The sequence below is a fragment of the Gymnogyps californianus genome, chromosome 5 (genome assembly GCF_018139145.2).
Source record: "Gymnogyps californianus isolate 813 chromosome 5, ASM1813914v2, whole genome shotgun sequence".
Classification (NCBI taxonomy): Eukaryota; Metazoa; Chordata; class Aves; order Accipitriformes; family Cathartidae; genus Gymnogyps; species Gymnogyps californianus.
The window spans coordinates 45,413,071-45,426,005 of NC_059475.1; the positions used below are offsets into that span (position 1 = coordinate 45,413,071).

The 12,935-nt window shown below is 61.8% G+C and overlaps 1 protein-coding gene across 1 annotated transcript; it reads right to left on the bottom strand.

The window, feature by feature from the left end:
* Positions 1-5,992: 5,992 nt before the first annotated feature.
* Positions 5,993-11,969, bottom strand: PGF (placental growth factor). The gene is made up of 7 exons (XM_050897724.1): positions 11,904-11,969; positions 11,692-11,731; positions 10,784-10,980; positions 9,235-9,311; positions 7,437-7,466; positions 7,284-7,346; positions 5,993-6,518 (listed from the first exon to the last, which is right to left on the bottom strand). The coding sequence occupies exons 1-7, from the start codon at positions 11,967-11,969 to the stop codon at positions 6,497-6,499; spliced, it is 495 nt and encodes a 164-aa protein (XP_050753681.1). The 3' UTR covers positions 5,993-6,496.
* Between the last annotated feature and the right edge of the window lie 966 nt (positions 11,970-12,935).

A 12,935-nucleotide genomic window follows, 5' to 3' on the forward strand; every position in this document is an offset into this window, starting at 1 on the left:
GGCCCCGCACCGCCGCCCTGCGCCGCCGGGAGACAGGGAGCGGGGACGCGCGGGTGAGGCGCGCCGCATGCCCCGACCCTTCCGCCGGCCGGTGACCGGCGCCGTTGACCGGCATGGCCCCCGGCCCCGGCCCCGGCCCCGTCCTCCGCCGGGCCCCCGCGGGCACGCACCTGGGCGAGCGCTGCCGGCAGCATCCTCCGGCGCCGCCAGATGGGGCGGGGCGGGGCGGGGCGGGGCGCGGAGGGGCGGGGCCGGGCCGGGCCCGCGTGCCGCCGCCGCGCGCCCCCGGGGCGGCGGGGCTGCCGGGGCGGCGCTGATTGGCTGCGGATGAGATCATCATCCCTCCCCTCCCCCCCCGCGGGGGCTGCGCCGGGGGTGTCCGCGCTGGGGGGAGGGGGGGGCCGGTCCGGACCAGCGAGGGGGGGGGGGGGGGGGGGTCCGGACCGGCGAGGGGGTGTCCCGGACCGACGGTGGGGGGTCCCGGCCGGGGTCCCGCCGCCGCCCCCGCCCCAAGGCAGGTTCTTCATCGCTCTATTAACGTGCGGTGAGCGCCGTTGCTCTGCTGGCTTTACTATCATCGTTATTCACCATTAATCGTCCTTAATTAATAAAGCTCCCGTTCATTAAGTACTGCCGTTGCTACCGTATTTCCTGCCTCCCGTAACACGTAATTAGCCGTGTTTTAAATAGCCTTTGCCTCTACCTGCCTCTCGATGGGTGCACCCGTTCCAGCGGCTGCCTGCTGACCTGTTTAAGGCAGCAGGGACGCCGCTGGGTGACCTGCCTCTTCGGCATGGCCCCGTCCCAGGGCACTGAGGATTCTTCCTGATTTGCATCTTGCAAGCGGGTGTCGTTGGCCCCCAACCCTGGGCTCTTGGCTGGCCCTTGTACCAACTCTTGCAGACTCATTTGGTTTTACAAACTTATTTCAAATATACAGAGCAGGGAACATCAGCACAAATGCATTAAGGTGCAACAAAATGACAGCGCAGTCGGGATCCCAGCTGGTGGTTAACAGATGCTTTGTATGTGGAAAATATCAGTCTTTGGCTTAACCTAGAAGCACGCATTCCTGGCCTCCTGGCCTCTCGCCTGGCTTTTTCTTGGAAGGCCGGGTCTGCAGGGCCCGCTAGAGCACCGCAGTTATTAGCAAAGGAGATGTGCTGAATCAGGAGTGCTCAACCAGTTATGGCTCAGGCCAATTGGTTTGCTGCGCCTGTGGGACGGTCGGTCCAGGTCCAAACAACCGCCTTTCTGGAGGGGTGGCAGGGGACCTGCAAAGGGAGGAAAGCTGGAATGAAATCCCAGTGATACCCTAAGAAATACTGTGCTAAGATGGGCTGGGAAGAGGGAGGCACCTGCATCTTTGTCCATCCCTTGCTAACCTATGGACATGTCCCATCGCAACAGGAAATGTTTCTAAAAAGGCGGTTTCACTTCGACAGGAGCTGGCCCTATGCCGTGCCATCGCAGCCACAGCAGCCTGGACAGTCACTGCGTTCAGCCCCTGCTGGAGCCGGTGCTTGCTATGGGGCTGGCCCCAGCCTTTCCCAGGGAGTGACCAGATGGCATCTGAGCCCGGAGCAGAGCGAAGGCTCCAGAGCCAGGCCAAGGGGGCACTCCTTTGTGGCTGACCCACTACTTGGTACCCTGCGCACACTGATGGCAGGGGATCTCCCCTGGCTCAGCTCCCCCGGCCAATCTCTACCTAACAGAGACCAATTTGTTCTGCCCAGCCTGTTTATACCCCAGTGTCCAGGGCCTTTTAATTCCCACTAGACCCTGGGAGCTCCTCCTTCAAGAGAAAAGTCTGAGCAGGCAAGAAGTGAAGCGAGGCCCGGGATGAGAGCAGGGATGCTGCTGGCACGACTCACCTGCCTGACTTCAGCAGATCTATGTGGGCCTGGAGAGGACAGAGAGCACAGGTAAACTACAAAACCCAGCGTAAGGTATCTGTAGAGGGGTTTGGATATCGGGGTGATGGTGGTAGAGAGATGTGTGAAGAGGAATCACCGGGAGGGGAGCAAAACTCCAGTGAGTTCATTGCCAAACACCTCCTTTAGCCCTTGCAGAGATAAAGCAGCCATTACCCAAAGCCACATCAGGACTGTATTTAAAGCATTTTATTGCTTCACACAGTTAAAGCTGTGTCCCCGGGAAGGGAGGAGCTGGACGACAGTGATTTGACCTCCTTTTGGGAGCTCACAGCAGAGCTTTGCAGAGCTGAGCGGGGCTGAGTTTGGGCAATGCTGGGGTCGCTCAGCCCTGAGCAGTCACGCTGCGGGGCCAGCAAGGCAGGGGGGACAAGGGACGGCAAGAAGAGAGTGAGCCAAAGGCATCAGTGAGGAGAAGTTCTCCAAGGACTGGCCTGCGAGGAAGAGCCTTGCAAGAGGAGAAGACATGTACCAGCCCGGAGGCACAGCAGCCCTTACCTGTGGGCTTCCAGTTTCCCGTTTCAGTGCTGTCTGGAGGATGTTAAATTGGGGGATTATTTTTAGATTAACCTGCTGAAGAGCTTGTGGCCCTTGTCGGGAAGTGGGAACTTCCAAAGCAAGATCAGCACTGACAAATAACAGGGAGGGGAGTGAGAGCTGCCCTTTTTCTCACAGCCTAAAATAGATGCATGAGAGCTGCCAAAAGCTTAAAACACACGGAGACTGCAAACATCGCTGGCTGCAACAAGCAGAAGGATTATGCCCAACTTTGTGAGGATGCAAAATCTTTTAAGTCACAAGCGAGAGGTTAGAACCTCAGCGCATCTTTATTTGCACAGAGACACGTGGGAGACGTGCGCCAGCATGTGCAGGGAGAAGCTGCTGGGAGGCAGCACTCCACTGGCATCCCAGGATCGGGGAGGCTGGAGGTTACCAGCGAAGCTTTAACATCAGGGCTTCATCAGCTACCATCCTACATCTCTGGGCTGATCTCCACATCGCCTTTTCAGGTACTTCCCCAAAAATACGTGATGTTTTGTTCCTAGTGCAGCCTGGAGCCCAGCTTATGTTTCATCTTCCCTATAACTCTCCTTCTAAACCATCTTGCTGCAGTTCTGGCTCCTAAAGCCTTATTAAACAAACCTTTGCTCCATAAGGCTGGGAGACTCAGGGAGCCCAGGAACACTGATAACCCAGCGGCGTGCTGCTCCCATGAGACAGCTGCCCATCTGCAAGGAGTATGCAGGCAGGGGAAGGATGGGGGATTTGGGAGCACCGGGGCTGGGGCATGTTTTCTGCCTGTCCATGGAGGACCAGCATGGGGTTTTTCTGCTCTCCACTGGCTTTGGGGCTGAGGTCCATCCCAGTCCCTTTACAAGGGAACCAATCCCCTCCTACAGCCCTGCTTGGCAGTGCTTAGGGGATATGGGGGTCTGTAGATGTAGCTGACCTTGTCAGGGTGCTCAGGGGACATGTCCACTGTGGCCGGGGAGGGCTGACAGGAGCTACTGGTGTAAGCCTCCAAAAAAGGCACAACTGGGAGCAACACAGAGGGGGGAAAGGCAGACAGTGGCTGGTCCCCTTGGGAGGGAGCATGGGTGGTGGCTGCGAGCCCCAAGGCCAGGAGCCCCACTCTCCCCCTTGGGGCAGCAGGCCCCCACCCTGACCCTCATGTCACCGTTGGGTGCGATGTCCTGCTGGAAGTCCCTGCCACCCTGGGATGAGGAGGGTCCCAGGGGTCCCAGGACTCTCCCCTCTGGCAGGGACATGCAGGGGCAGGGAAGGGAGCTGGTCCTCCCCTGGGTGCGTGATGCCTGCAGCAGCACCAGGAGCATCAGGGAGCTGCTAGAGCTCATTGGGTTCCCTCGCCAGTGAAGCCTCAGTGAAACACCCTGAGGAGCTGGAGGGAGCCCCGACATCTGGAGATGCAGCTCCCAAATCTCTCATGCTGGTGGTGCCTTCCCCTGCTCCTGCCCTGCCCCTGCTGATCCTCTCGTCACTGCCACAGCGGGACAGCCACATCTCTCCCAGGCACCCAGGTCCTTGCCGTCCACCCCGACACCCCATGCCACGGGAGGAGCAGGGGATGAGGCCGCACACAGCACCCAGGGGGCTTGGATGATGCAGGGGGAGAAGTGACACAGGGTGGCCATGCAAGGCATTCAGGCTCTGCGCAGAGCTGCCTGAAAGCTCTCAGTGCCAAGGAGCAGCCAAAGAGGTGACGCCAGGCACCAGGAACTGTTAGGAAAAGCTGCTGAGCAGGAGTTTGTTTGAATTTTTTTAACCCTAATCACCACTCTTGAGAAATTTTTATTAATTAACATCCTTGGGTTTATGTAACTTCCTTTTTAAAGGTTTAATACTACCACAGTGAAACTTTTACTGTTAAAAACAATACAGAAACTATCACGTACATCCCTCGAGTGCTGCACACAGTTCTCCTTAGCCTCAAAGCGCAACCAGCCAGGCTGAAACAGCACGCGGGGACGGGGAGAGCCTACACAGACCAGGACAGGCCACCGGAGCTAGGGTGCCACATGGCCCACGCAGACCCTGAGCAGCATGGGAAGGGGAGCAGCGAGTCCCCCTCATCCATGAGGCAGCCAAGGAGAAGCTGCATGGGCCATTGTTGAGGCAGAGCCCATGTAGGCTGTGCCCCAGGACACTGTGGATGCCAGAAGTGGAAATGGCGTCCAAAAGGGATCCAGCAAGCTCCTGGAAGACGTGCCCAGCTGCACAGGTGCAACTCGCCCAGTCCATGCCATGCTGCATGGTGGCAGCGTGGAGGTTCACATCACCTCGACACCCACCACCAGCTTTCCCTGCCAGGGTACTGCTGCCGTGGTACCTGCCCTGTCCCCATGTCCTTGTGCCAGCCCCAGGCAGCACCAGCATTACGGCTCTGAGGGAGCCTGCCCCGGCTACAGGCTGCCATGTCAGATGTGGGGAGGAGCTGCTTGGACCCCAACACCGGCTACGTTAGGCTCCACTCTTGTTCCTCAGTGTAGGATAAACCGCAGGTCACCTCATTTGATGGTAACATTGAAGCCTTTGCACATCTTGCCCTCCAGCCTTTTGCTTGAAGCTTTCCAGAATAATCCTTGATTTTGTTTTAGCCTCGTGCCAGGGGTGCCGCACGAGCATGCTGGTGCCCAACTTGCCCTTAGGGTTTCCAGCTATGTGCACTGCTCAGGGGTACAGCTTGCACAGAGCAGCACAGGATGCATTTGGCAGCCAGCCCCAGCCCCCCTGCAGCGGGGGCAGGAAAGGGGAGAGGAAGAGCCCAGGGACACTGCTTAAGGCACGCAGAAACAAGGGCTGGGGCTGCCCCCCAGACCTGGGCACAGACCTGGCTGAGCGGGGAAAGCAGGAAACAGCAGCACCCACAGCCACCTCGATGAGGGCCACCACACCCCAGGATGTTGCCAGTAAGAGACAGGGCCCCCAGGCCAGCCTGCCCCCATGCCAGGTGAATGAGCCTTGGTGGGGTGTTTCTTGGGTGGGAAGGCCCACGGGCAGGCCGCCCCTCGCTGTCCTAACCTTGCATCAGCGCAGCCAGGGAGAAGGAAAGCCACAGGACAGCGAGCCAGACATTTGGACTGGGGTGAGAACAGGAGGGGGATGGTGAATAGGGAGAGATACCAGCCCCACGCCATGGTGTGGAGGAGAAGGGCAGTTCCCCCAAGGGTCTCCTAGTACCCACCTGAGCTCCAGCACATGGGTAGCCCCCAGCCTGGGGAGCAGCTTGGTCCTGATCTGCTGGTTGCCCATCTCCAGCATCACACCAAGGGCAGCCCTTGGGTACTGCAGGAGTTTGTGCTGGGGACAAGCCCTGGGCCACTGTGGGAGTGCCCTCCTCCAGCCTGGGTGAGTGTCCACGGGGAAGAGCCCTGCCTGCAGCTGCTGGAAAGCAGACAGGAATGCTCAGACTGCCAGCTCCTGCATCTGACCACCAGGTTTTATTGAGCAGGGCAAGGCTGGGGTATGGCTGTGAGTACGTGAGGAGCCCTGGCAACCCCAATTCCCTCCCCTTCCCCACCAGGAGGGCTTCCCAGGCAAGCTCCCTGGCACCCTCCTGGGCTGCCCCATGGCAAGGCTGGGACAGACACAGCCCTGCAGCCTTGCCTGCCCCAGGTTTCCTTCCTCCCCAGCTGCAGGGTGCTGGCAGGACAGAGCAGTTTTGCAGCTGCAGCCCTCCGAGCTGTCTCCGCTCGCCCCCCACAACATGCTGTCCCCAGCCAGCTCCAGCAGCACATCCACCAGCTCCGCTCCTCATTGCCCTCGAACACCAACACGCTGCTTGAGCTCCTCATCTTCAGCCCCAGGCCTGCTCATGGGTCCTTTTGTCCTGCTGCCGGCGGTGCAGACGGGGCAAGGGAGTCCTCAGTTCCAGGCTGCGTTCCCGCCAGGGCCAAGCAAGAGTCCAGTCAGCTCTTCCCTGCCAGAGTCCTGCTCCCCACCGCTGCTTGGAGGGGTACGGCTCCGCAAGTCCCCCACGCCGGGAGGGAAACGCAGCTGGCTCAAACCCAGGTGGCAGGAGCGAGGCCAGGGCAGAGCAGAGGCTACCTGCGTGGCGTGCCACATCTACAAAGAGAGCATGGCAGCGGGTGAGCACCGCCGGGACTAGGGGGACACTAGGACCTCCATGCTCACCCGCTCTGCCCCGGGTCCCCCCTCTCTGTGCCTGGCCCCTCCGGCACCTAACCGCAGGGGTAGGGACCACAGGCAGCCTCTTCGCAGGGAGGAGCGAAGGCGATGGGGCTGTAGGTGCTGGCTGAGCCCCGAGCAGCAGGCTTCAGACAAAACGGGGAAATGCAACAGGAAAGTGCCAGCCGCAGGCGCCATACCCCAAAAGTGTCTGCAGTAAGAGTCCAGCCTGCACTGTTACAGCGAGCAGTTTGAGAGAGTCAGCAAATATAAGGAGAGAAAGGGTAGAGTAACCCAAACAATGACCAGCCAAGGTCAGCAGGAAGAACACAGCTGGCAGCACGATGAGGCTGAAACTGGAAATTCATGGATCCAGGAAACCCAGCGTGGTCTGTGATGGCGATAGAGCTACACACCATCAAGTCACCCAGCCCATCCATCCCCATCCTGGGTGGGACTGGCCAGGTTGGGGCAGCTGAGCCTGGAGACTACCGAGCGCCTACTGAGCCTTCAGTAAGAGGCCCGTTTCCCCACAGCTGCCCGCTGCCCACTGTCCCCTCCGTCCTGCTTTCCCCTGTGTCTGTTCTGCACAAACCCCTCACTGCTCACAGTGTCAGTAAAGACCTAAAGGCTTAACAAAGCTGCTCATCCCAAAGAAATGAACCCAGAAGACACCACCCATACCTGTCCCTGCTCACTTACAGTTCACAGTCTTTATGCCTCTTCTTGTCTTGTCTTCTCTTACCTCGGCCCTTGGACCTCCTCCTTCGAAAGGAAAGTACCACAAGAGAGGCTGACATGTGGGAGCTGAGACCCACAATCCCAGCCGGCAACACTGCCCCTGATGTCACTTACCTTCCCAACCTCATCAGGTCCTGCCGGGGCCTGGGGGGCGGGAAAAGGACAGAGTGAAGCGGTTACTTGGGCAATGCTGTCGGTTGAGCTGCTGGAGGTGGTTTACTGAGATGCCCCAGTGCGCACCACAATCTACCTGTTATCATTCATGCTTAAAACAGATCCAGTATGACTTCTCTCCACATTATCAACTCCTCAGCCAGGAGCTGACTGCAGTAGGCAGAGAGAAGGCAGAGACAGCAAAGGGGCAGGGGATGGTCGGCTTTGGTGACTCCCCTGGGGATGTGACATTTTGCCCATGAGGCCAGAAAGCACAGGTTCAGTTTCAGCTGCTCTCAGTGACAGCTTTCATAGCTCAGCTGGTTAAACAAGATGCAACGTCCTGAGTAACACGTGGGATTTGCTGCAAAGTCTCAGTAGTGGTTCTCAGACAAAAGCCACAACATATTTGGCTTAAGCATCCCCTATAGGGGCCAAAGCCAGGACATCCACCACGCCTATGCTAAATTTCAAAAGGGAGTGATGTAAAGGTGTGGAAGGTGGCTTAGGGAGAAGCCGAAAGGTGCTGCAGAAGCAAGAAGTTTACACAGATTCAAAGGCAGCCTGCACAAGTGCTCGTAGGAGATCCCCTGGGAGTTACCCTAGGTAGGAAAACCACAACAGGCTCAGGAAATTCCCTGCACATAAAATAGCTGGAAGCGGCGAGGGGGAAGTAACACATGTGCTTCTTCCCACTCCCCCTTCTGCATCCACCAACAGATGCTCCAGAGATGGCACGGAGCTAGACAGGCCTTGGGTCTGCTCCAGCACAGCCGCTCTTACAACTGCAGGGGAATACCAACCCGGGGATCCTCAGGCTCTTCTTCCAGGCAAGGATCGCATCTAACGGCTGCCAAGCAGGACGCTCACTCCCCAGTTTTCGCAATACTAAATCACTGTGGGGTTATGATGGAGAGCAAACGCCAGGACCCCCCATGCAGGTGGTGCTGCAGAGGCTCTGCAGCAGGGACTGGCTGCGGGCAGCACCGGAGCCGCTCCCTACTCCCACAGCACTGCAGCCCCCAGGCAGAGGCCTTGTCCTGCCCAAGCTCTCACCACTCTGGGAAACAGTGAGTACCCCGAGGGGTTAACTGTGTGCCAGAAGTCTGTGGCAGGTTGGTGCTGTGCATCCATCCTGGGCCAGCGCCAGGTATCCATGCCAGGTTGGTGCTGCACATTTTAAGCTTTCATTTGTTGGCTTGGATGTTAACCCCTGCGTCTCAGCCCTGGATGGGGCAGCCTCCCTTAAATGGAGGCCCAAGGCCCAGCCCTTCAGCTTTCCCTTTGGCCATGGTCATGCACAGGTATGCCAAGCCATGGAGCTCCCTGCTGAGCCACCACCTTGGGCGCGCTGTCCCACACCAAACACCTGCCTCAGAGCCACCAGCCTTGCTCCATTACCCACAGGCAACTCCTCTGGCCAGAGGAGCACACGCCGGGCATGCCAAGGCAGCCGCAGGGATGGGGGGCACAGACATCCCCGCTCACAGAGCCAGTGTGCTGCAGCAGCTCCAGCCCTGCAGACAGCGCATGGTGCCTGACTTGGCCACACAACGCTACGCACCCCCTTGGCTGCGGGGAGCAGGCTGCAGAGGCGCGGGCCATAAGCACTGGCAAACCCCAGGGTGGGGACAGTGGAGGGGGTCCCAGCACGGCTGGGGTGCCCCCAGGGCATCCTTGTCCCACATGCAGGGTAAGCTGGCAGGGTCGCTCTTGCTGGAGGGGCACAGGGGTGCAAAATGAGCCCGGGGGTCCCTACCTGCACTCGCACTTCTTGTGCTCGGTGAACGCCATCTCCACATAGGGTGCCTCCCCATTTGGCTTTATCTTCAGGAGCTGAAAGAGGAGCAAAGGTTACTTCCCGGCCAGCGGCAGGAGGGGCTGGAAGGGCTCCCGCAGCTCTGCCTCGCCACCCCAGCTTCTCGGGCAGGCGTGTGTCTAACCTGTTCCTTGGGACCTCCGGCAGTGGAGACTCCACCTCTGCACACAGGCAGCACCGGCCAGGCCCAGCCACCCCGGCAGCTTGGGAGGCTCTGCTAGTACTGCCCCGTGTCTTCAGGGCTGTAATTTAAGTCCCGTGGTCTTGGGATTTCCCAGCCTTAGAGGAGATTTTTCTGTCTCTGCCTTTGTGGAGAGCTTTCACATATTTGACCACTTTGCATATCTCCCTTCTCTGATGGAAATATCCCCTAGTCATGTTTTCTAGACCATTCCCATTGCTGCTGCCTCCTCCTGGCCCCCTTTCCTGCAGCACCAAGCCTGGAGTCAGTTCCACAGTGCCTCCCCAGCCCAGGGGTGCAGGATTTGCCCCGTCACGTGTCAGTCCACAGCCCAGCCCAGAGTTTGGGTTGGACATTCAGGGGCTTCACAGGGTATGTTCATCATTGGTGTGATCCACCCTAGCCCCCACAGAAGTGCCTGGCGTTGCCACCCTGCGCACAGCAGCGGGATCTCTCCCGTTGAGGGAGACCTGTGCTTGGGGAGTTGCCTCCCATTCATGTCAGGCTCTTGCTCCACTTCAGTCAAGATTTTTTTTGGAGACTCCCACCCTGCCTTCCAACACGCTTTCAACAATCAAGGGACCAAAATCACTGGTGATTTATTGCAGGCACTCTCTGGTCTGTCACCCACAGCAAAGCAGAGCTTTTCCCTGCTCCCTGCAGCAGCAGCAGGTTGATCTCTGGCAGCGCAGCGCGAGGGCTGCAGTGTGAGGACAACGGCTGCCTGGTGCACGGGGAAGAGCTGACCGGTGGCTTGTTCGCAGCCTGGGATCTCCCACCCCACTTTGCGCAGCTCCCACAGTGGGGACTGGAAACGCGGCTGGCGCAGCCCTTCACGCTCACCATGCCCCCAGCACACATTCACTGTCGGCACCACCACGGGCATCTCCTGACACGAGAGCCTCGCTTCTCTCTGCGATTCAGGGGCAGCGCCTGCTTTGCCCCAGCAGGCAGAGTTACGGGCAACTGGGACACCCCCAGCCCCACCACAGGACAGGGAAGGTCTGGAAAGGCAACGGCAGTCAGCAAGAGGGACCACACAGAGAGGAGAGGGCATGGAAGCATGGATCGAGGCCAGTACCACCAGGGGTGTCACCTGGCCTCAGGGACAAGCTCAAAGAGCAGGCAGAGGGACCCTCCTGGTCTGGTGTGCATTTGACCAGTTGTGAGTAAGCAAGCCCCCTCCCCTGTTATCCATGCTGCTACGATGTCTGGAGGATGTGAAGTTGCAAGTTAACCCTCCCGGCTCTCGGCGAGGAGCCCACCACCTCCCCGGCACAGCCACGGCCCCACAGCAGCAGTGCTTACCTGCATGGTGACCGTGCTTGTCTCCACGGGGACACAGCGGAGACCCTCGTCCCCACAGCAGCCTCCGCAGCGCTGCAGGGAGACGCAGGAAGGTCTGAAAATGTACTCCACCTCGTTGGGGAACTCGGTAATGACGTCCACCAGCTGCTCCAGAGGCCGGCAGAAACTACGATTCCAGATCTCCCGAAAGGTCAGGACTGCAAGAGACCAGGGTGGGGGGCTATAAAGAGGCACCCCGGCAAGGCTGAGCCCGGCCAACTCACTGCCAGGGCAGGTGCAGCAGCCGCGGTGGGGTCCTGCATCCATCACGGGGCCACAGGGATGCAGAGGACCCCCTTGTGCCCCCAGTAAGCCCAGCACCGCACTGGTGCCGGGGCTCACACAACCACCACATCCACCCCGATGGGCTCGTTCTCCGCCTGCCCGCCAGCTCCGTCTCCTCTTTCTCAGGCACCCCGTTTCCCCCCCCCCGCACCGGCGGGGCTCCCCCGCCTCCCCTGCCCTCCCGCGGCGGGCGCGGAAGCCCAGCCCCACAGCGCAGCAGACAACCCTCCCCTCGGGTTTCCCACCGGGGAGAGCAGAGGGGAGCCGAAGCGGAGCGTTCCTGCCCGGGACCCCGCACTCCGGCACCGGGGGAGCGGCAAGCCCGGGGCAGGGCTGCGCTCCGCTCCGGCCCGCGGCGGTGCCCGGTGCCGCCAGCGCCCGGGGTGGGCTGGGAGGAACAGGCTGCTCCGAGCCCCGGCACAGCTCCCCGCTGCCCGCCCCCCCTCCCCGGGCATCGCCGCGGGGCTCCGGGGGGATAACGGCCCCGCGGGGTACCGAGCCCCGCTCCGGCCCTGCGCGCAGCCCTCCCCGGGCTGCCGCCCCCTCCCAGCCGGGGCACCGGCGGCCGCCCGCTGCCAACTCACCGGGCGGCTCCGCGCTGGCCGTCCCCCGCGCCTCCGGGGCCTGCAGGGAGGGAAAGGCGGGCGCTGGCGGGGGCGGCACGGGGGGACCCGACGCCGTCCCCCCACCCAGCGCCGGGAGGAGCTGCCCCGGCGGCCACCGCCACCCCGGGCAGCGGCACCGGCGGGGCCGGGCTGCCCCCGCTCCGACCCCCCTCCCGCCCCCCGGCTCTCACCGGGGCGGGCGGCGCCCCCAGCGCCCCGGCCACCAGCAGCCGCAGGAAGGCGCCGAGCAGCCGCATCGCCGCTCCCGCCGCCCCGGCACCGACTCAGCGCCGCCGCTACCGCCCCGCCGCCCCCGGCATGCCGCCCCGCCGCCGCCGCCGGGCCACCGGCCCCGCCGTGCCGCCTCCGCCGCCGCCGGGCCATGGGAGCGCGCCCCGCTCCGCTGCCGTATTTCACCGCCGCCGCCCCGCCCCCGCCCGCCCCGGCCCCGCCGCGGGGCGGGAGCAGGTGCCCGGCCCCGGCGGCCGCGGGGACGGCCGGTGCCCCCGGGCGCGGCGGAGCCCCCCGCCCCCAGCCCTCCCCGCACCGGCACCGGCTGTTTCCCCATCGGTTCTAGGGACCGGCCCGTGCCCGGTGCATCCCCGGGGGGCGGGGAGCACCGGGGCTGTGCCGGGGCTCCTTGGCTCGCTGGGCTCCCCCGGGTCCTGTCCACCTCTCCCAGGGTCGGCGTGCGCTGCCCCGTGCCCGTCCGGCCACCCCGTGCCCACCCGGCTGCCCTGTGCCCACCCAGCAGCCCCTTTCCCATCCATCCACCCCGTTCCCCTGCTGTTGCCCTGTCCCCACCCAGGCACCCCATGCCCGTCCACCCACCCTGTTCCCCACAAGCTGCCCCACGCCTGCCCAGCCAGCCCCTGCCGTCGGACCCCTGGCAGGGGGTTTCCAGCCCCCTCAGCCTCGGGGACAGCATCCCGGTCCTGTCCGTCATGGGGGGGTCCCTCCAGCTTGGGAGGGAAGGGGGCACAGCGGTTCCCTGGAGCACGTCTGGGGCCAAACCCTGCTGCCAAGGGTAAACCCAAAGGAGCTCTGTGGCCTTTTCTGTTCTATTTTTAAGGCCCAGCGGCCGGGGAAGCTGGAGCTATGGGAGGTGGGAAGGGAAAAGATGACAGCGGGCAACACGATCCCCCAGGGGCCGCAGGTCCCAGGGAAATAACAGGCTCTGTGTCCCTGCCAGGATTCACGTTTCTGTCCTCCTGGGAGAGCAG

What these genes read in the sequence shown, in the direction of transcription:
- PGF (XM_050897724.1), bottom strand. Translation starts at nt 11,969, where the DNA reads ATGCGGCTGCTCGGCGCCTTCCTGCGGCTGCTGGTGGCCGGGGCGCTG. An exon ending in TGGGGGCGCCGCCCGCCCCG is followed by an intron (nt 11,732 to 11,903) that starts GTGAGAGCCGGG and finishes CCCTCCCTGCAG; the next exon opens with GCCCCGGAGGCGCGGGGGAC. An exon ending in GACCTGATGAGGTTGGGAAG is followed by an intron (nt 7,347 to 7,436) that starts GTAAGTGACATC and finishes TTCCTTTCGAAG; the next exon opens with GAGGAGGTCCAAGGGCCGAG.